The 20,815-nt window shown below is 39.4% G+C and overlaps 1 protein-coding gene across 1 annotated transcript; it reads right to left on the reverse strand.

Moving 5' to 3' along the window:
- Positions 1 to 365: 365 nt before the first annotated feature.
- Positions 366 to 19,354, reverse strand: LOC109306347 (protein-lysine methyltransferase METTL21E-like). Its single transcript, XM_019529681.1, has 5 exons — positions 18,581 to 19,354; positions 17,909 to 17,995; positions 4,665 to 4,822; positions 2,982 to 3,099; positions 366 to 1,429 (listed from the first exon to the last, which is right to left on the reverse strand). The coding sequence occupies exons 2-5, from the start codon at positions 17,979 to 17,981 to the stop codon at positions 1,026 to 1,028; spliced, it is 753 nt and encodes a 250-aa protein (XP_019385226.1). The 5' UTR covers positions 17,982 to 17,995; positions 18,581 to 19,354; the 3' UTR covers positions 366 to 1,025.
- Positions 19,355 to 20,815: the final 1,461 nt, after the last annotated feature.

The following is a 20,815-nucleotide window of genomic DNA, read 5'->3' on the forward strand; positions in this document are numbered from 1 at the left end:
TTTGACACCCCTACTTTTTGGCATTTTGGCAGAAGGCATGGAAACGTGGCACCTCACAGACCAACTCATACAAAGAAGTATAAGCTTAGGCTTCATTGTCAAAGTAATCTGAAGCCTATGAAAGCTCATACCTCCCTGAATGAGTTAATCCATAAGATAACACACTGCCCTGCCTTCTGCCTAATTTCAGACCAACAATCGCTAACTACCTCTCTCTATTTATGGCATTGAGCAGTATCACATTGTTGTGCTTTCAGAGACAGATCCACAGTGGTAGATTTTGAGAGGAGCAAAGCTCCAAGGATTGGATATTTTTAGAACCAGAGCTTAGTTATATGTTGTAATATCCTTATGCAATATTTTTCCCAAGTAGTAAGTTGCTAAACTACCTGCTTATCTTAAAGTCCATTCCTGATATTACTCTGCTGTAACATCCTTGACATTTAGAAAGTACAAGGAAGGATGATCAACCAATGAATCATAGAAATTAGACAGAAAGTATTGAGTGGATCACATTCTCCCCTATAATCAGTAGGTACTTGTTCACTATTGTACTTTTTCCAGTCAACCTTATTGGCCTTTGTGAACTATTAAAAGAGAGACTCTTAACAGTGCAAATCACAGTGAGGTAAGCAGAGTGCAATTTGATACCACAACTTTTAAAAACAAAGATTTTACTGTAGCATTATGCTTCCTATGGTCTCCAATCTCATCAGGTGCTGTTGTAAACTGTAACTAAGGCCTGTTGGCAACAGTACTACTGCTATGTGGAACATTTCATTCCGTAATATGAATAAATTTCTAAATATAAATTTGTCTATAAGTTCCACTAGTTGGAAATTCAATTTAGCATTTCTTTCCAGATATATAAAGGAATTGATATTTTGCTTATGTCATAGCATCAGTTTCCTTCTAAAATACTATCCACTAAGGCTTCTGCAATTGTTAAAATAGAACCAATTAAAATAACTAGTTGTGAAATATTCTAGTCCCACCAGCACACACACACAATTCAGGTTGAATTATCATACTTCCTTTCTGCTTTTTCTCATGCCCTTATACAATGTTATGTTTAAACTCGGGAAATCAGACAGTACCTCCAGGTCAAACAGTTTCTGAAATCTGCCTACAAACTGATTCTCTCTGTCCAGCCTAAATCTCATAGCCCATAAAATAACAGTGTTATCCTTGCACAAGTGATCAAAGGTGAGGAGGAGTTCATCAAGGAAGGGATGATAGTACACTACATCAGCAGCCATGATGTAGTCAAACTGACATGAAGACCAGGGAAAGTTCTTTTCTAAATCAACACCCCATGACAGCTCTTTGACTTGTGGTTGATGCTTGCATTTCATTTTTGTGTTTTGAAGAATGTTGTACTGAAGGTTTCCAACCACTTCAGGCAGATCAGTGGCAGTCACATATGCACCTACAACAAAGGACAAGTTATATTAACTGCTGAATATATTTTAAGACTTGAGCAATATCTGTACAGAAATCATTTTGCACAACTCATTGCTTTTTCCAAATCTCTTCAAATATAGAGATATAATATACCTATAAAAGTTCACAGTATTTTTTAATCGAAATATCTCAGGTTTCTCATGCAACATACATACACACACAAACATACTTCATTAAAGTATGCTTCTGCTCAGCAAGGTGACTCATATAGCATGGGGAAGGTGCAGAAGAGAGGGTTCTACATTTGTTTCATCTTAATATCATCTTTTATATGAAATATTTTCTTTATGTAGATGGGGTAGAGCAGTGGATGTAATGCACTTTGACCTAGTAAGGCTCTTGACACTATATGTAGACAGACTGGAAAGAGTCCAGTGGAAAGCAAAAACAAATTAATAGTACTATGGAAAGCATGGTTTATGCAGATAGACTGAAAGTGCTATGGTTATTTAGTCTCCAGAAAAGAAGACTGAGGAGGGATTTGATAACAGTCTTCAAATACCGAAGGACAGTTATAGATAGTATGGAAGCAGGCTTTTTTCTGTGGCTGTACAGGACAGGACTAGGAGCAATGGACTTAAGTTGCAGCAGAGGAAATTTAGATGGAGGATTAAATTAAACTTTTGGACTATGAGGGTGGTCAAGCATTGACTATCTAGAGACGTTGTGGAATCTCTATCCTTGGAAATGTCAAGATCAGGTTGGACAAACATTCGACTGGGATGGTTTAGTCAGAGACAATACTGCCTTGAGCAGGGAAGAACTTATGAGGTCCCTTTCAATCCTACTTCCCTATGATACATGTGAAGAGATGGAATTTTCCATCAATTTTCCAGCCACCTGGGGATCTGGCAGTCATTCTAGTTTATTTTCTTCTCATATAATTTCAAAATAAAAGGCTCTTCAATTACATTGGAATGGCTAGTGATTCATTTTGTTCTTATTAAAGAACAAGCAATCAGGAGAGAAATTATAATGGGCATTACTTGAGTCAACATGGAAGACACAAAAAACAGAAATGGCTTTAGCTACCAAAGGGTTACATAATTTACTCCTGAAAGAGACCGCACCTGAATTTAACTTCTAATGCCTCAAGCTTCCTGCCATGAAATAAAGTTTTATACCAAAAACACCTTATTTCCATCTTCTGCTTAACACTGGACAGGACATCAGCCTCCTCTACGGAACCATGAGACTGGAAGAGGTTTCCTTAGCCATCAAGTCCAGCCTTCTGTTTTCATAAGTCACCATTTATGCAAGAATTCTCTAAAAACACACCTTTGAACAGTCCACAATCTCCCATATAAATCTATTTGGAAGTAAAGGCCAATGACTCTATACAGATCACAGCAGAACAGATTTACAAGGTCATTGAAAGTCTTTCTGAATTCCTCCTCTTTGTTGCTTTCAAATATATTAGAGGAACTAAATAGTTTGCTGTACCCACCAGTTGCAATAGCTACCAATATTCATCTTAGTGAAATTCCAACATTAGCAAAGCAATAGCATGTACTTACCAAGTAAACTGGCCACTATAGAGACAAGCCCTGTTCCAGCTCCAATCTCAATTATATTTTTATCAACCAGACCGTACTGTTTAGAATTTGTTTCCAAAAAGTAACACAGAACGAGAGCCTATAAGGGTAAAAGAACAGGAAACATATTAAACAAAAACTGCACACGCACACAAAAATCACTGTCCTTTGTGAAACATGCATATAGATTTTTTTAGAACAAAATGAAATGTTAATGTAATTGAATTCATGTCTAAGCACAGTCATAAGACAGTCATTTTCAACTCCAGCTTTTTCAAGAAGCTACCACCCAGTCATTGGAGACTCTTCCTCCCATTCATTCCCAGCCGTGGATGACCTCGGCTGGTTCTACTTCCTCGTTTATGGAATAGTATAATCAGTTACAGCCACTGAATAATACCACCTTATACATCAGTAACATCCAAGATTCTCAAAGCATTTCACAAGTATCAGATATTGTCATGTGACCCCATTCCATCCTCCCCTGTCCTATAGAGAAGTATCACTATCCCCATTTTATGGAGGTAGAGCCTTTAGGCACAGACTGCTAGAAAAATTTGCCCAAACTCACCCAAAAAGCATGTGATGGAGATAGAAATAAAACCCATATTTCTTTATTTTCACTTTCATTGCTCTTAGTGTAAATTTCCAGACATTAGATTCTGCTACAGCTGTCTGCCAAGTTAAAGAGCCCTCTCTAGCTTCCTTCCCATCCATATACCTTACAGACTGTGATCAAAGTATCCTTTTAGATTTGCTTCTTTCCCTGCTTCCCACAATTTATCCTCAACATTTATTTAGCGTATGTGGTTTTAGCATATAGTTTCAGCCATCTTAAGGAGATGTCATCAGCAGTGTGAAGAGCTTGAAAGCCACCACATAGCATAGTAAATGGACGTGAGTCAATAATGTGGGACATGGTTTGATGAGGAGGAGCAATGTTACTGAGGACTGGTAACTATGGGAGTAGAGTGGGGTGCAATGTGGCCCAATCCCCCACAAAAAGGCAGCCTTTGTGTGGGGTGGTTTCTATGTAATAGTTTAGTTCACTGGTGAAGCAAAAATTACTGCCTCTATTTCATATGCAAAAACAGATTGGGGCAAAAATTGAGAACTATTTCCAAGTTCTGGTAAAAGGTAGATGCCACCTTGGGTACAATATTCCCTTGTTCCCATGAAAAGGGACAACAAATGAGATTGTTGCCAGTTCCTCTTATCTCCTTGAAATAGTGATGACTAGTTGGAAAGCACTTAAGTGCTCCAAACTGTACAGAAAAGCTCTGTTCTTTGTTTCATTTATCAAAGGTTAAGAAGGAAATGAGAGGCATTGACACAGACTAGACTTTAAGATCAAACAAACTGAATTTTCTTGTCTCTCAAGAAAGAGAGAGAAAACGCCTTTATCTAAGTCTTCAGCAAAGAAACCAGGAAGCCCTGTGGACTCAGCAAGTCGGTGATTAATTCTATGGATGCAAAGCCAGTTCCCACTGACAGAGCTAACATAAAAGGATTTCTGGGTTGCACAGCAGAAGCAAAGAAAATGCAGAAAAACATTTCCCTTGATTTTACAAGATTCAGCAAACAGCACTGTTATGTAAAGCAATTTAAAATGCTAGAGGCTTTTAGTGCACTAAACAGCAATAATAGTGCATAATAATACTGTACCGATGGCCACACTACTGCCCCATAACAGTCAGTGGCTTCTGTAATTTTTATCTGGTGGCCAACAAAGTGAAACATTTCCCAGGACTTGTTAGTTATAAGAGCAGGAGAAAAACGTCTTCTCATGATTTCTACAACTAAATGTTCATCTTCATTTTTTCCTGAAAGTAAAATGATAAAGATCATATAAGTAATACAGATGAGTAACAGAAAGATGACATAAAAGCTATGGCTGTAATCTGACAGTTCACCTAATTAATTACAACCTTGACTTCAATTTTGATAGCTCATGTAAGACAATGCCCTTTTTCTCCTTTTGCTAATGAAGCTCTTTACAAAACATGTAAAGAAAACTATCAGAAGGGTGATAATTTCTAATTTGTTTAAGCAATGCAAAGGGATGTTTTAGGTACTTTTCTAAGAGTGGCTGCCTTGTTCTTGATTCTTGTTCTGTTTTTATGCTTCACTTTTCCTTCCTGTGCCCTTTAATGTCTCAGCCTTCTAAAAGTACAAAAAGGATCACAATATCATCTATAATGCTGTCACTGAACTTTTGAAACAGATATTATCAGCACAAATTATGACAGCCAGGAGAAGAAAGCACTGTTGTTGAAAGGCAAACCTATCCATCCAGCTCATCATACCCTTGTACATTGCATCTTTCCCCTTGGCTAGATAGCCCAAATATCTTCCTTGTTGCTACGTGAAAGATGTTTATGACAGATGACAATCCAGGGCAGCTTTCGTCTACCATAGGCTGTTGTGTAGTTGAATAGATAATTAGCTTTGATTGTATTTTCATCACAATGACATTATGGAATATTGTGTTGCAATGGCCATGTACAGCCAAATAACGCTAACAGATCAACTTGCATTATAATCATATAATTATGCAATACTGGTGTAACTACCATAATCATAAAAGACACAGTAATTATCAACGTTATATACACTAAAATGTATCTTTATTTTTTATAGGCTAAATCATGTGAAAGGTAGAAGTTCCTTAGTTAATTAGTGGGAGGTTAGTTAGGTAAGTGTGCCAGATTACAGCACCTTGCAGGGCTAGCCAGAATCACTTTGCTGACTCATTCTAGTGTCATGTCAAGCAAATTCTCATAGCTGAGGTAAGAGGGGTTTGATTCTCCTTCAAAAGCAGAAGGAACAGGAACAGATTTTGAGGATATTGCAGTATGATCTTGTTAAAGGCAAAGCTTAGAAGACAATCACATTCAGAAAGAAACTTGGGCAGAAGATTGTTCATTTTTTCTTTTGATGTTTTTAAACAATAAAGGAAATCCTTGGAATGGGACAATATAGACCTTATACTGAGTCTGCATACTTGATTTGGAACTAGAAGGACAACTTCTCTTTAAAGTAGGTCTACTCAGTCAGCTGTTCAGTTTGCACTGAATTCCATACATTTTAAATAATAGTATTATAGTGCTTGGTCCAGAAGCAGTAACTTTAACATTTTGTAGAATTCATTCCAGCAATTCCTAACACATGTTAAACATAAAGGAAGAGATAAATGCATGAAATTTCTTTCCTTAATAAGTTTTTAACTGATTAGAAGGGAAGCAGCACAGGCAAATGTTAAACAGTACCTAAAGTTGAGGACCAAAAAAAAAAAAAAAATGAAGACCATATTAAACTGGAACTGCAAGAGGAATACTGGTAAGTTTAGTTTAAGAACACAAACAAGAATTTAGCCAGAATGATAGTACAAATATTTCTTTTAAATGGAATACATAATGAACATAAAGCAATCAGGATTTAGTTTTAGGGCTCTTCCATGAACACCTACAGTTGCAAAACATTCTCTCAACACCTTTCTGGTGCAGTGGGATAGCACCGATTCAAAAGGAACATTGCCACCTACTGACTCATGAACATAGTTTCCTGAGGAAAATGCTTAATTCCTTTTAAGTATAACTTGACCAGACTTTATTGAAGGTTTCAAGATCTGACAGAAGTACAACACAACACTACAGAGCATCAGGGTATGTAAGTGTGCTGTGTCCTATAACTCTCGGTTGGATCAGTACACTGCAACATAGCATTTGACTTAACAATATTCAGCTCTGTAATACCATGTTCTTCCCTCCTACAGAAGCTGCACACTCTTTCACCTACAGAGTTTACCATCCACATTTACCATTCAAACCCATTCCTTGTAAATATTTGAACATCATGTATCAGCTAGAGAAGCTCTGAAGTTGTGGCTAGGTCCATGTGGCTCTATAATTAGCTGTCATCTTGGGATTAATGAGCATGACATCTGGACAGATAAACTGGCCTGACTATTGTATGGCACTCTAGTGATGTAGTGCTTGCCCGAGAGAAAATAGCAATTTAAAAATGACAACCCACACAAATATGCCACACTTTTCAATTACTCTGTTTAGAAATGAGCCTGACTTTGAGCTAGGCAAAAGCTCTCAATAATTCCACTAACACGCTTCAGTACCTGGGCTTAAATTTTACAAAGTGACAAGAGACTTCGGGGTCAAATTGGCATACCCCAAATACATCAGATTTTTATAAACTGCTGAGAAAAAAACTTCTGATGTCAGAGCCCTTTCAAGCATGTGTTGGGGCACCCAAAATTACAATTCAGGCCATAAATTAAATCTTTATTTACCTATATTACATGTCAATAAAAGCATAGTCATCTAGCTCAAAACTATGGTTCTTTGAAATGCATTGTTCACATGCATTCCCCCATTATGCCTACAAGTCTGCCCATTTCTGAACACCAATACCCATTGAAGCAGCCCTTGAACTCCACATAACCTCACACCACCTTGTAACCAACAGCACAAAAGGACAAGGCATCCTCAAGCAACACTGCTCCTTTGCAAATAAACAGTCCCATGGGGGCTCTATTTATCCAAATCAGAAAGGCAGAGGGGAGGCATGTGCAATCCACATGCACAGCGCATCTTGAGGAACCACAATTACTGATGGGTAAGCAACACTTTTTTTCTTTTTAAAGTATGATTGTCCATAAGGATTTCACCCTCAGTGAGGAACAAGCTGTTGTTTAACTGGTGGAAAACTAGTAAGGAGGAGTCAATCCTACTTGATCAGTAGTTGCAGTGGAGACTTGCTGAACTAGAATCCAACATGGAGTCCTGTACTAAGAGTAAAATGTTACAGGCATGAAATGAGTTCTGTGTTACTGTTCTACATCACAGTTTGGTTTCACCAGGGTAAAGTATAGTTTAGGAAAGAGAAACAAATAATTCACTAGAGGAGATGACATGAGGAAATCTGGAACCACTTTAAGTGGATATTTTGGATGAAGTCCTAGGATAAAACTGTCTTCATGACAGAGTGGGAGACCTATGAGGAGTGTCTCAATAGCTTTTGCCATTTCACCTAACCTAATGATTCCCAGACATACGTTAATTGTTGAAGGAAACTAGTTATCATCCAACTAGTACTATATTAATAACCTAGTGCAAGGGGGGAGGGCGTGGGAAAGGGGAGGGGGGCACAATGCTCTGAACCTCAGCTAAACAGCTCCTCCCTAAAAACATCATCCATTGATCAACCAGTTTGTCAGGTGTAATAAGCTGGGTCCTAAGTCAGGATCTAGCTATTTTCCTGAGAAACGCAGCTGGACAGAACCCATACAAGAATGGGTAATTAAGCGAATTAGCCAGGACTGAAAGCCAAAACTACTTACGCTGTGCTAAGGCTACAATGGTGACACAACATGCTCATTGCCCCTGCTTTGTCAAAAACCTAGAGTGAGCTTGCTAAGGCATGGCATCAGCACATGGCATCAGCACAATACAGTGTGAGGAGCTGAGGGTTAGAAGTGGCTCCCTCCAGCACTCTCACAGGGGTGACTGGGTTACCAGGAGGTTCATAGGATCACAGGAAAACAGGGCTGGAAGTGACCTCATAGGATCATCTAATCCGGCCTCCTGCTCAAGGCAGGATCATCCCTAAGGGAATCATCCCAGCCAAATGTCTTTCTAAGCTGCTTCTGAAAATGTTCAAGTATGGAGAGCCCCCAACTTCTCTAAGGAGCCTGTTCCAATGCCTGACCATCCCATAGTCAAAAAGTTCCTCCTAACCTCCAGCCTAAATTCCCTATGCTGCAGCTTGAAGCCCTTGTTCCTAGTACTGTCCCTTACAGACAAAGATAAAAAACCTAGCTCCATCCTCTTTATAATCACCCTCCAGGTATTTGAAGACTGTTATCAAATCACTCCTCAATCTTCTCTTCTCTCGGCTAAATAATCCTAGTTCTTCTAGCCTTTCCTCATAAGTCTGGTCTTCCAAGCTTCCATCCATGTTTGTACTCCTGCACAAGGCTCTTTCCAAACTGTCCACATTCTTCTTAAAGTGTGGGGCCCAAAACTTCAAAAAGGGACACAGACCTCCAGGTGAAACCTCACCAGTGCTAAATAGAGTGGAAAAATCACTTTCCTCAATTTACAAGCAACACTCCTGTTAATACAACACAGTATGCCATTGGGCTGCTTCTTTCTTTTTTTTTTTTTGCAACAAGAGCACAGTGTTGGCTCATATTCAGCCTATGGTCCACTGTAACCCCCAGATTACAGTCTCTCTGCACTACTGCAATCTAGCCAGTCATTCCCCAGACTGTATTTGTGCATGTAGTTTTTCTGCCTCAAGTCTAGGACTTTGCAGTTCTCCTTGTTGAATCTCATCTCATTGACTGGGGACCATTTCTCCAGCCTATTTTGGTTATTCTGGATCCCAGCCCTACCGTCCAAAGTGTCCACAGTTCCACCTAACTTGGTGTCATCTGCAAATTTGCTAGATGTGCCCATGATCCCATCATCCAAATCATTAAGGAAGATGCTGAACAATACCAGGCCCAGTAGAGATTACCTTGTACTCCTCACCAAAACAGTTCACAAAACACGTGCATCTGGACTACAGCACCAATCAGGTACTAGAGTAACAGGTTGTTGGTGCCCACAGGGAACAGATCAGTGGCAGTGATTTGGGTACCAATGCTGTAGTTCCTTCATTAAGGAGCAGAGCCAAGTCACAGGTGGACAATGGTTGAAAAGTAGTGAGCTGGTGTCTGCTATAATTAGACTGAACCCTGGCCTGGAGGGAGGGGGCTGAACAAGAAAAAGAAAATTGACATAACTAAAAAGCAAATGCGTGGCTGTATACTGCTCAGCTCAGAGAGTGCATGCAATGCCTTTTTTGAAGGAATATAGTTGTATAACATTTTGCCTGAAAATAAGGGCCAGCTCTTTTGAAATATTGTTGTCTAGCAAGATCCCTTTTACCTTGTTAATTCAAAGTTGTAACTTCTTCTATATTTTCATCTTCAATAATAACCTCTAAATTACCTGGTTATTGAGATATTTACTATATGAACATATTGATTTAATTTAATAGTGGCTAAGAAAAACAGACTGAAAGAAAGAGAACAGCTTGAAATTAGCTACCACACAATCAATGCTCAAAGAGTTCTAAAGAAACAATGCTGAGCCATTAACTGTAAATATTACACTTCCTGGTGACAGAAAAAAAGGTAAAGGCCCATTTTGACAAACTGGGCCCAAAGATGAGAACACAGGATCTCTGGCTCCATAAACAGACTAATTGCTTGCATAGACTGATTCGGGTACTGACCTGGGATGTCAGAAGAAGCTAGACCCCCTAAAGTTACAGTCAGAGGATTTTAAATTTATAGGTAAGACATTCGTGTAAACATACTGCTTTTTCAGGGCCAGTGGAGAAAAAGAAGAATCATGTGATTCCACTCCAGGACAAGTAAAGCTACATGGCCTGATGCCCAAGAGAACGCATAGAGACACACCATGAAGGGACCGGAGGTAGAAGTAGCCCTGGGACCGTGGGGAACAAAGATGAATTACTATTTTAGTAACACAGACATATACCTCAAAAGCTACTGAGATTTGTTTTAGATATGTTTATTATATTTCAGATATTCATTTTAATCCCCTTGATTAAAGAAATTTTACCAAACCCTCACAGGGTCTATTTCTGGGAAGACTTGAGTACCTACAACTGCCACTGAGCTTTTTCTCTCTCCCTGGATCAGAGCCTTCTCATAATTAGTTCCACTAAAACCCGTGCAGACCAAAGGACTCCCCACAAATGTAAGGACAGCAAGATTGGGGCCCAAGCTCATCATTATTCTGCCATTTTATATGTTTCCTACATGTCTCTACGAAGATCTACTGAAGACTGAGGGAAGAAAAAAAAGAGGTGAATACTAACCATGCCCTTGACTGACCTGGAAAAGTTCTCAAGAAAGGCTTTGCAGAAAAGGTGAAATATAGCAATTGTCAGACACACTTGCAGAAATTACCAGAACACTAAATCCTTCCAATGCTGAACACATGCCAAGAGTAAACCTGCTACTTTCAAACTATATAAAAACAAAGCGTTTTTCCAAATAATGACTTTTCCCAGAACAGCACTACCGAAGGGTTGGCCCATTGGCTGTAAGGGGTTAACACCTAGCCCATGGGCTCAGGCCAGCCACAGCTCCTACCACCACTCCTGCTGCTGTTCTGCCACTCCAACTTTCTTTCCTGCACCCATTTCTGGGGGTGGGACAGCATAGCACTTGGGTGCTCAGTGCTGCACTGTTCATGCAACGAGTGGGAAGAATGGCAGCAGTTAGTCAAAGGTATCCCTGATCTCTCAGAAGGTGGATGGTTCTGACCTAGACTACCAGAACAATTTTTCTTGACTTAACTACAAGCTCATTAAAGGGCAAAGTCAGTACTACTGCTATGGTGGTGCCTGCAAAGAGGGAACTGTACCGTTAGATTTAGGCAAATAAGTGCATCTGTGTTAATTTTGAAATAAATACACTGAAGTACAACAACAGCAGAGAGCATTTAAATCTAGTTAAGATTTATGTATTTTATTCCCCACAATAAAAGAAATGTAAACACCATACTCATTCAACATAATGGTTGAAGTATGCATGTGCATAGAACCAGAAATGCCAAGTCACAATTCCCATGGCAAGCACTGCTGCTACAGTGATTGATTGTACCCGAATCCTCAGCTGGTATATCCAATAGGAAAAGACTTAGCAATCTGATATGGGTGTTCTGTTTCCCTTGGTACCCTGACTGGAACTAGGCAGTTTCAGTCCCAGTTTCCTGGCTGAATAAGGTCCAAGAGACCCTCATATCCACTGCTGCATAAAACAGGCTCAGTATTTTACCCAACCAATAATCAATTGTAGCTTTCACTTTTAAGTAATTTTTCAGCTAAGAACTATCTAAAGATTCCAACCAGATTTAAGACGCCATTGTGCCATGCTGTGTACAAACAGAGCAAGAGACAGCCTCTTCCTCAAAGGATGATAATATGAAGTTCATAATATAAACTTTAGTATTATTATTGTTGTAAACAGACATCACATTTCTCCCAAAAGAAAACCTTTCATCTCAAGGCCTATAGATGTACAAGTTTACTGTCCCACTTTAAGTATCTGTGAAGTATGCGAGAAAAAAAAAAAGCTAGCACTTTTTTCCCAGGACATCCCTGGGTGTACTTGAAAAGCTACAAACAGATGCTGCATTTCTCCCAGGATAAACTATTTTATCCCAGGATAAAGTGCAATTGCTTAGATGTCCATCATCCCACAATAAATCTGGAAAACATTCACAGGATAAGAATTACTAACAGTTTATCCTGAAACATGGCAAAGTGCATCTGAACAGTTATCCCTGGATTGTATAATTGAATCAATAGCAGAAAAGCAGAAGTGTATTCAGAAGAGTACTCAGGCCTAATTGAAAAAGCAAATGTGCGTTCACACCAATCCCAGGATATGTCAGTTCCAAGACAAACACAGGCGCAACTTGCCTAGAGACAAATGCAACATCTGTTCCTAACCTAAGTCAAGTGCAGGTCATTGGAGTTACCCATGAGTCGTCCCAGAAATAAGCCTGTGAGGCTACATGCTCTTGCTGGCCACCTACTAGCAAAGGAGCAGCAACACAGCTTGGAAGGGCTATGTATATAAATGTCTGTGCTATTCTTGTTTGGAGCTAGGTCAAAACCTAGTACAATCAGGGCTGCCTCAATTAGATGTCTGTTTACCGCCTAAGACAAGTATAGGGTTGGGAAGAAAGTGTCGCACCCTTAACGTCGGTGCACCCTTGACCTGCGAGCCTGGGTCAGCACGACCAGCTTGGCATGAGGAGGGGGATTTATGACCGGGCAGGTGGGTGATAACGGTGAGCAGGAGTCAGTATGATTTAAACACAGCATGATGGTTTCACAAAAGATTTATTTTACTTATGCTTCTGATGTGCTGCAGCGTAGGCAGAGGAGTTGATTTATTCAGTTACAGCATGCAGATATCATGTTACCCGGCATTTACAGGGTGGTAAGACAGTTGCTTCCGAGCGATTCATATAAACCGTTGCAGTCTGCAGATTACTAAGAGCTCTTGATAAGAAAGATAACGCCAAAGATAGAGAGATAAACAGACCGATAAGATGAGACGGGGGTACACCAGAAAGATAACGTAGGCAGATAGATGCACGATCTGTTCTTCTTGAGTGTATACACGGTTCTCTGCTCTCTGCTTTGGGCGGAAGTTCCTTCAAAGTTTTATTTGACACAGGTGACCAATTACTATACACCAATCATAAATAATTAATGAGTTAGCACTTGTGCTTTCTTTGTTTGCTCAGGTTTCATAAAAAAGGGGGGTTATTTTTACTTGGGTGGTACTGGTTCTGTTTGGTCACAGGATGGCGCACATAGTATATTTAATTTTACAACTTTACTGAAGTCAGCTAATCTCGTTACTATAGGTACTTTATTTTTTGTGCTGGGCTGTCAAGGTCAGTTTCTCTCTTTTGTATGAAAAGCTCAAGCCATTTGAAATCAGGCACAGATAGGGGTGTGTATATGCAACACTGTTAATACAGAGGGATAAATTACAACCACAGAGTTTGCTGTGTTAGCCTCTGACCTTTTGTCATCTGACCTTTTGCCATCGGCATCTGAAATCAAAGACTTTGATCTTTGACAGAAAGTAATTTCATTTATGGGCTTGACATCTCTAGAGTTAATCTGAGTTGTAACTTGAGTGCTGGGCAGTTTGAGTCATAACTTTAGTCCCAAACATGCAAAAGACCCTCAACTTAATTTGTTGATTATTTTAATTTGAACTGGCTAGTTTGTCACTAACATACACTAAAGCTCAAGTTAGCACAACCAGTCAACTATTAAAACAAAACTGATGTGTTACCCATCTCGAGTCTTTAGGACTCAAGGTTAACCACAGTCTGTCTATGCTGACTTGAGGTTGGTTTGTGTCTGGCCAAAACAGATGACACTAGAAAATTACTGCAAAATACGTAAAGGCATGAATTTAAAACACAACTATTCCATCATACCTTGGGTTATCTAAACTCAAGTTAACTCAAACTTTTAGGTAACTCCTCCCAAGGCAGAAATTGATTCCACAGGGGGGGAAAAAAACCCACAAGCTAGCTAGCATAGTGCAAATATTGTGTATTTATGTAGTTTATCTTAATTCATCTTGGAAGTGGTTTGAGCTGAACCAAAAAGGTACTTTTAGGCCATGTCTGCACCACACATTCACTACACCCAGGAGGTGCACCTTCAAAACTACTCCTTCCCCACAACTAGAAGCCATATCCACCCCAATGGCACTGGAGGTAGATAGTGTCAGCTGGAGGCTACACATGTCCATGGCTGCTTCTGGGTGGGAAAATACCATGTGTGAAGTAGTGAAGAATGTTTGGGGGTACTACTGGTGGGCTTTGTAAATTTGCAGTGTCACTATGACCTATGGGTGCCTTTTGTGTGGTTGTTTAATTGACTTGCAAAGTAGATTAAACTTAAATTGCACAAAGGCATACTTTGTACACTGTTCTACATTCCTTATTTCTGGTGTGGTCTCTTTGTGTAAACAAATCCTAACTCAAAAGCAGTTTGCTCAAATTTAAAAGTAATTTGAGCCAACAATGCAATGAAGACAACCTGAGGTAGAATGAACAGTGTGGTCATTTGCAAACCTATTACTGCTAGGATTTAAATGCTATCACATTATACCTTTAAAAATTTTGTAGCAGGGATTAACCAAAAAACAGATCTGAAAGCAATGGGGTATCAAGGAGAGAGAGGGCAAATCTCTATTGCAAGCTTGCCATGCTCAGCAAAGTTTCTCTCAAAAACTACTTTTCTACATCATGATGAACTACATTGCTCTTACCTGAAGAAAGAGACTTTGGGAAACTTAGAAGAGGAAGAGGGAAAGGCAGATGGAAAAAGACTGAATTAGAGATTTATATTTAGTGTAAATAAACCTTTTCTTCACATAACATGCAACACCCTGAAAAGTCAGAAGTTGAGTTAATAATTAAGACTTTAGAAATGTTAAATATTATTCAAGCATGAGCGAATTAATTTATAAGCATGAACTCAATAGACCACATGGAAATTGTTTATTTTTCCTACCCTAAGACTGATCAACATTATATAAAATGCATTTTGTCCCTTAAGGTACTTGGTTCAATTTACTCTGTGAACCTAATAAAGTTCTGTATTCTATTCTTTCTTGTTCTATATTAAAAGGAACTAATAACTGCTTGATTAGTTCATATTTGGCACAGTTTTCTATTGGTTCTCGTCTGTCCAGGAATACAAATTCTTTCAGCTTTGTTTGGAATTTGTCTGGGAAATTGAAGCCATTGTTGCCTTAGAAATAAAGGGTGAGTTATAGAAGGAATTCATCAAGCAGTAGCAGCTGTTTACAGTTGGGAACAGTGTGCCCCTTAAAAATGCTGAGATATGCAAGGGGTTACCAGATCAGCATTTTCTTAGATATTTATGGATTAGAAATTGAGTTCTGGCCAAGCCAAGTGATACACTGTAAAGTGTGCCAGTGTCAAGGACTTCAGTTGCTTCCCTACAAATTCTCCTTCCAAATTTAATTTTAATTTTACACACTGGTCTGGTGTGAAATTAAATTAATTTGGGGGTGAATCCAAGTAAATAAAATAAGCATAACTAAGAGCTTTAGCATCACATTATGAGGAAGACAGGAAGAGTGACAGAGACTAAATAAGTAGCCAGGAGAGCAGGATCTGGGGTACATCTGTTGAAAACTGGTGGAACAGGGGAGACAAATCTAATAAGATGCTGAGACATGGGGGTGAGTGCTGAGACTGGCTGTGAAAAGACAGGGGGCAAAAAGCCAGTTGGGTTTTGAAACTGGACAAGGAGCCAAATGAGTGAGACTTGGAGTACACGGTAACAAGAAGCAAATGTGAGGCAAGGAGCTGTGAGGTGGGGAGAACAGAGATAGGCAGTGGCAATGTGGGGGATGTTCATACAGTGAATGGAAAGGAGACTAGTTGTTGCGGGAAACAGCATTTAGGTATGAGGGCTCAAATACAGAGATTAAGACCGTAAGAAGAATGGACAGGGATGAGGAAGACAGAATTAAGATAGGTTGAACAGAGTGAAGCAGAAAGGGAAGAAATTTGGGGAAATAGGTAAAAAGTTCTCTTCCTACTAGGATCAACACGCACCTCTATAACCTGAAACAGAATCTGGTCTGAGTCTCACTCTTCCTCTGCTGTCAGGAAATAACTAAAACCCACCAGCAACATATCCCATCCTCTTCTGGTGTTGGAATATAGAAGATAATCTACTCTTCCTTTTAGTTACTGTAAAGTCGAGTGTCAGATGTCTCTATGGTGGATCTAAAAGGTTACAGAGCTTTTGCTGTGTCGTGTGTGTTGATCTGAAGCCACACAATGGCATTTGGAGGGTTTTTTTTGTTTTTCAGGGGTGGGGGGATTGGTTTCTTGGGAAATGACATATGAAGAATTACACTAGTGTGACAATGTCAAGACCTCAGCAATTAAATAAATCCCTGAATTAACACTACCTGTGTAATTCAGTTCCCTGGTGCATGTGTATTAAGAGTTTTTAATGATATAACTACTTACTATTTTTCCATAAGACTACCTTACCCAGATCACAGAAAAATTAGCCAGAACTGTGTAGCAAAGGAAGTTATCTGTTTGATTCTAGCCTCTGTTGCTACAGAATTAGAAAATGTGTAATGAATGAGAAAGGGAACTTCAAGAAATAGATTGTTCTTTATAGTTAAAAGCAGCTGAATGCTGTCCCAATGAATGAATGAATTCTATCCCTGCTTCTGCTAGCCTTCCTGAGTGATGTTTTCTTTTCACAGGTGTGTGTTTCCTGTTTTCTGAGAGGTCTTCTATGGTGTAGTCTTCTGTTGTAGTGGAGGACAAATAAGATCAACTGCAGGCCAAGAGCCAGAGGTTGCTCAGGACAGTACTAATATTTCAGGGGCATCTAAGGCCTCCACAGATGGCTGGGAAGGGCTGGAATATTGGCTCCAGGCTCTCCCAAAAGCTTCTCCAACTGCCTGCATCTGAGTAAATGTGATATGGATTATAAAAAACTTAAGTTTTGAAGAAAAATCATCATGACAGGTTTTCAACCCTAACAATCAATTTACATTTTGAAAGCTCCTTTCACAGCCAGTTCTAAAATATTACTTAAAAATAAAGAGAAACAGTCCTCTGCCTCGTTCCTGATATAAACTTATATTTTAGTGGTTTGATCCTTAAGGAGCAGAATGTCTGCAGCCACTAGTTATGGTATGGCAGAGCAAACCTTGTTACCAGTCTTATGAAAATCTCTCCAGAATAGGTTTGAGTCTGTACAAAGAGCAACTGTGCTTGAATTAATGATTTTTTTTATCTAACTAACACCCTGCATTGAGGCTCCACTTGAATATCTTGATTGGCAGCCACAACTTAATTCACCAGAACCAGGAACAGGCAACCAGCCAGAGAAAGAGTGCTGAATGCTTGGAAGTTGTCAGGTTGAATTAGCTGACCTTGTATAACATGAATCTCTTATGAGACTGCAATGACCTTGTCTGCCCTCTACATTTTTTTATGTAAACATTATTAACAGTTCCTTAGGCAAAATGGGCATGAAACTATCCCATCATGAGTAAAACAACTTTAGCCCTCAGTCTTCTAAAGTGTAATAGAAAACACAGTGAGGTAATTAGTTGTCAAAGGCTCAGGTCAGGTGGCAGGCAAGGCAAGGTGGCACCTTACAGGACTGGCTCAGAGTGTCATGAGCTTTCACGAGCAACAATCTAGCATCTTAACCTTCTACCAGAAAGTATTGTATCATACAAAAAATAAACAATTTACCTTCTTTGTAATCCAGTTTTCTTCTCAGCTTAGATGACAAAAGACGATTGCGCTGTGATGGTATCCTATCCATATTGTGTGATAATACTAGATAGATAAAACATATTTACTGAACTATCAAAAAGGACAATTAATTATGTGCATTACATGTACATATGGGTGGCTGTGTGTGTAAGAATAAGGGAGTGCATTCTGTGCTCAAAAAAGGCGTCAACTGAGAAGCATAGCAGCCAAAATTCTGCTTAATGGAAACTATCAGGAATACACAGCTGAGATTTGCAAGGAAAAGGTAAGCCTGGTTAAAGTGAAAATCAGTTTTGATACTGTCAAAAGAGGAGAGAAATTATGACGGTTAAATAGGCTCTTAATATTCTGAATGAGGAATATTATTTTGTTTCACTACACAAACATTCTAAACATGAAAACCTTTTCTCTACTTCTATAATTACACTATAATGGGTACTGAATGAGAACTACCTGCTTGACTTTGAACCGTCCTTTACAAAAATGCTTTTAGTCATAACACTAATGAAATAACTTTTTGGTTACTAACATTCACTGTTTAATATAAACAATGACAAGGAATTCAGATCAAACAGAATACACTCCAAAAAGTCGGGTAGCAGGAAATATATGTGTCCCATGTCTATTATAAGGTATCTATCAACATACCTGAACCTTTTTTTCTTTTAGCCTTCCAATAAAGGAGGAATTACAAGAAGTTTTCTCCACTGGCTTTTCCTTCAGTCAACTCACCAATATCCCCAGAGAGAAGAGGTTGTGTGTGTTACATTCTGTGAACAACCCCACATTAAACGAGATTAATAAATCTCGACAGCTGCAGCATGCGCAGAAAGTAAGTGCATCATGTTATATTTCCAAGAGAACTCTGCACTCTTACATAAGGGAGGGGAAGATTTCATAACAGCAAGAGATCCAACAACACTCCAGCCAAGAGAAAATGTAATAGGAAAATTATTCACAAAAAAATAAGATAATGACACAAAATAGCAGTTAAAAAATTCTCACTTGAAAAATAAATAAATGTTTAAAAAACCCAAAGAAAACCAGACGATTTTTTTTTAAAGACAGAATTCTTTCAGACATTAAGTGCCATATTTTTAAAACAGCAGAAATGTATTTGTAGGCACTCGATTGTGAATGTGTATTAAAGATAAAGAAATGTTCCAAATGCATCTCTAAGATCATTAAAAGTATTTTTCATCATCAGCTCCCCTGATCTTGTCAAAAGCCCAAATTCTATCACTATACCTATAGGGATATCTCTGAAATTTCTCTCCTTTATTTGCAAGTTAGCCTGCAAGCTCGTCAGGACAAGAACCGTTTCTTACTCTATGCTCATATGTTTCTAGCACAGTTAAAGGACTTTACTATACTTAGCAACAGCAATGACTAGAGAGCAGAGACTTTTCTTTTTATTTGGGAGCAACCAGCAAATGGAAAAAAACAACAACTCAGACTAGGTTGAACACTAGAGATATATGCAAAACACCTCTTTGAAATAGATATCCACATTGGGAATACATGCTTGTGATACAGAACATCTTCTATAAAAGGTATTGCTGGAGAAGGTGTTTACTAATGTAAATATCGTGTGCGAAATGCTAGACTCTTTGGAACCATAAAGTTAAATGAAGCAAGGTTACTTTCATCATTCTGAGGTAGATTCCATGTTAATTGTACGTTGCGTTGACTGCAAGCTTTTTAATGTTTTGTCGTCATTTTCAGCTATGTAGAAATATGGAAAGGGCACATATATAGGAAATGAGGCGATGGACATGTTCACTTGCTAGTACAGAGACAATAAGGAGCAATAGGAGTGCATCCAAGAGCACTGCTCCCCAGCTGGAGTGCCGCAGTTGCCTCAAAGGTATGCTTACCAGCCAGTGGGCAACAGGGTGCTGCTCCTTTGCTCCCCTCTGCCCCCTGCGAGGCTATTAGTGAGGCAACCTCCTTGTTACAACTGCATCCACCAGATGCTGGCAGTGGCATCAACCAGACAGCCTCTCTGCCACTGAGATTAGGAAGGATGTCCACAACAAATGGCAACAGCAGCAGCTGTTCCCACTATCACCATAAGTACAAGATTAGTAGCTACTGCCAGTGCTCCTGTGGTGATGGTGCCAGTGGCAAGGCTCCACGACAGCTTGCCATAGCTGGGCAGGCTGTCACAGAGCCAGGAAAAGCAGACTGCGGAATTTCAGGGGTCCGAAAGATCCTCTGTAGCATTGCTACAACCGTCCATACATTGCATGTGGTGCTACAAGACACACTGCTACAGGCACTAGAGGTATGTGGGGCCAAGGGCATATCAGGCTGTGTGTGGCTGGGGGGAGTGTGCAGCGGCAGTGCTGGCAAGCAGCCAGAGCATGGGGGGGGTGGGACACGGACAGTTCTGGCCACAGGTATGTTCCCCTTTGGAAAAGGAACCTTTTTGTAGCACTGCAGCTGGTGTGAACATTCACTTTTTGTAGCACTACTTGGACACTTGAAGCACTACAGATGGATGTTTAAGTTTCCATTCAGAAAGGAGACCAAGTAGGACCAAAGCACCAATAAACTTTGTTTCTGAACACAAAACCTAGGAAAAAATTGGACATAGCGTTAAAAAGATAGAATTAGACCAGTTTTACCTTATCTGCAATTCTCTCATAGCATGACCCACCAGAACAACTACTAGGTAGCTCTCTCCACTTTGCTTCTTGACCTGGTAGTTTGCAAACACAATTTCCCATTACCAACCCCAGACTTCTAAAGCTTTGAATGGTTTCTAAACTTGCAGAGAATGCTACTGAAGTTGGAAAAACACAGTAAACATAGCTAGGGAAAAAAGGGAGGAAGGTATGTTTCAGACTAGCAGGTGCCTGCTATGAGAAAATAATATAG

This window comes from Crocodylus porosus, unplaced genomic scaffold (assembly GCF_001723895.1).
Source record: "Crocodylus porosus isolate Cpor-Errol unplaced genomic scaffold, CroPor_comp1, whole genome shotgun sequence".
Taxonomy (NCBI): Eukaryota; Metazoa; Chordata; order Crocodylia; family Crocodylidae; genus Crocodylus; species Crocodylus porosus.

Excerpts from the sequence above, each read along its gene's own strand:
- LOC109306347 (XM_019529681.1), bottom strand. The coding sequence starts at position 17,981 with ATGGATAGGATACCATCACAGCGCAATCGTCTTTTGTCATCTAAGCTG. Across the intron at positions 4,823-17,908 it reads AAAACTGGATTACAAAGAAG|GAAAAAATGAAGATGAACAT; the intron begins GTAAATTGTTTA and ends TTTTACTTTCAG. Across the intron at positions 1,430-2,981 it reads TATAGTGGCCAGTTTACTTG|GTGCATATGTGACTGCCACT; the intron begins GTAAGTACATGC and ends CCTTTGTTGTAG.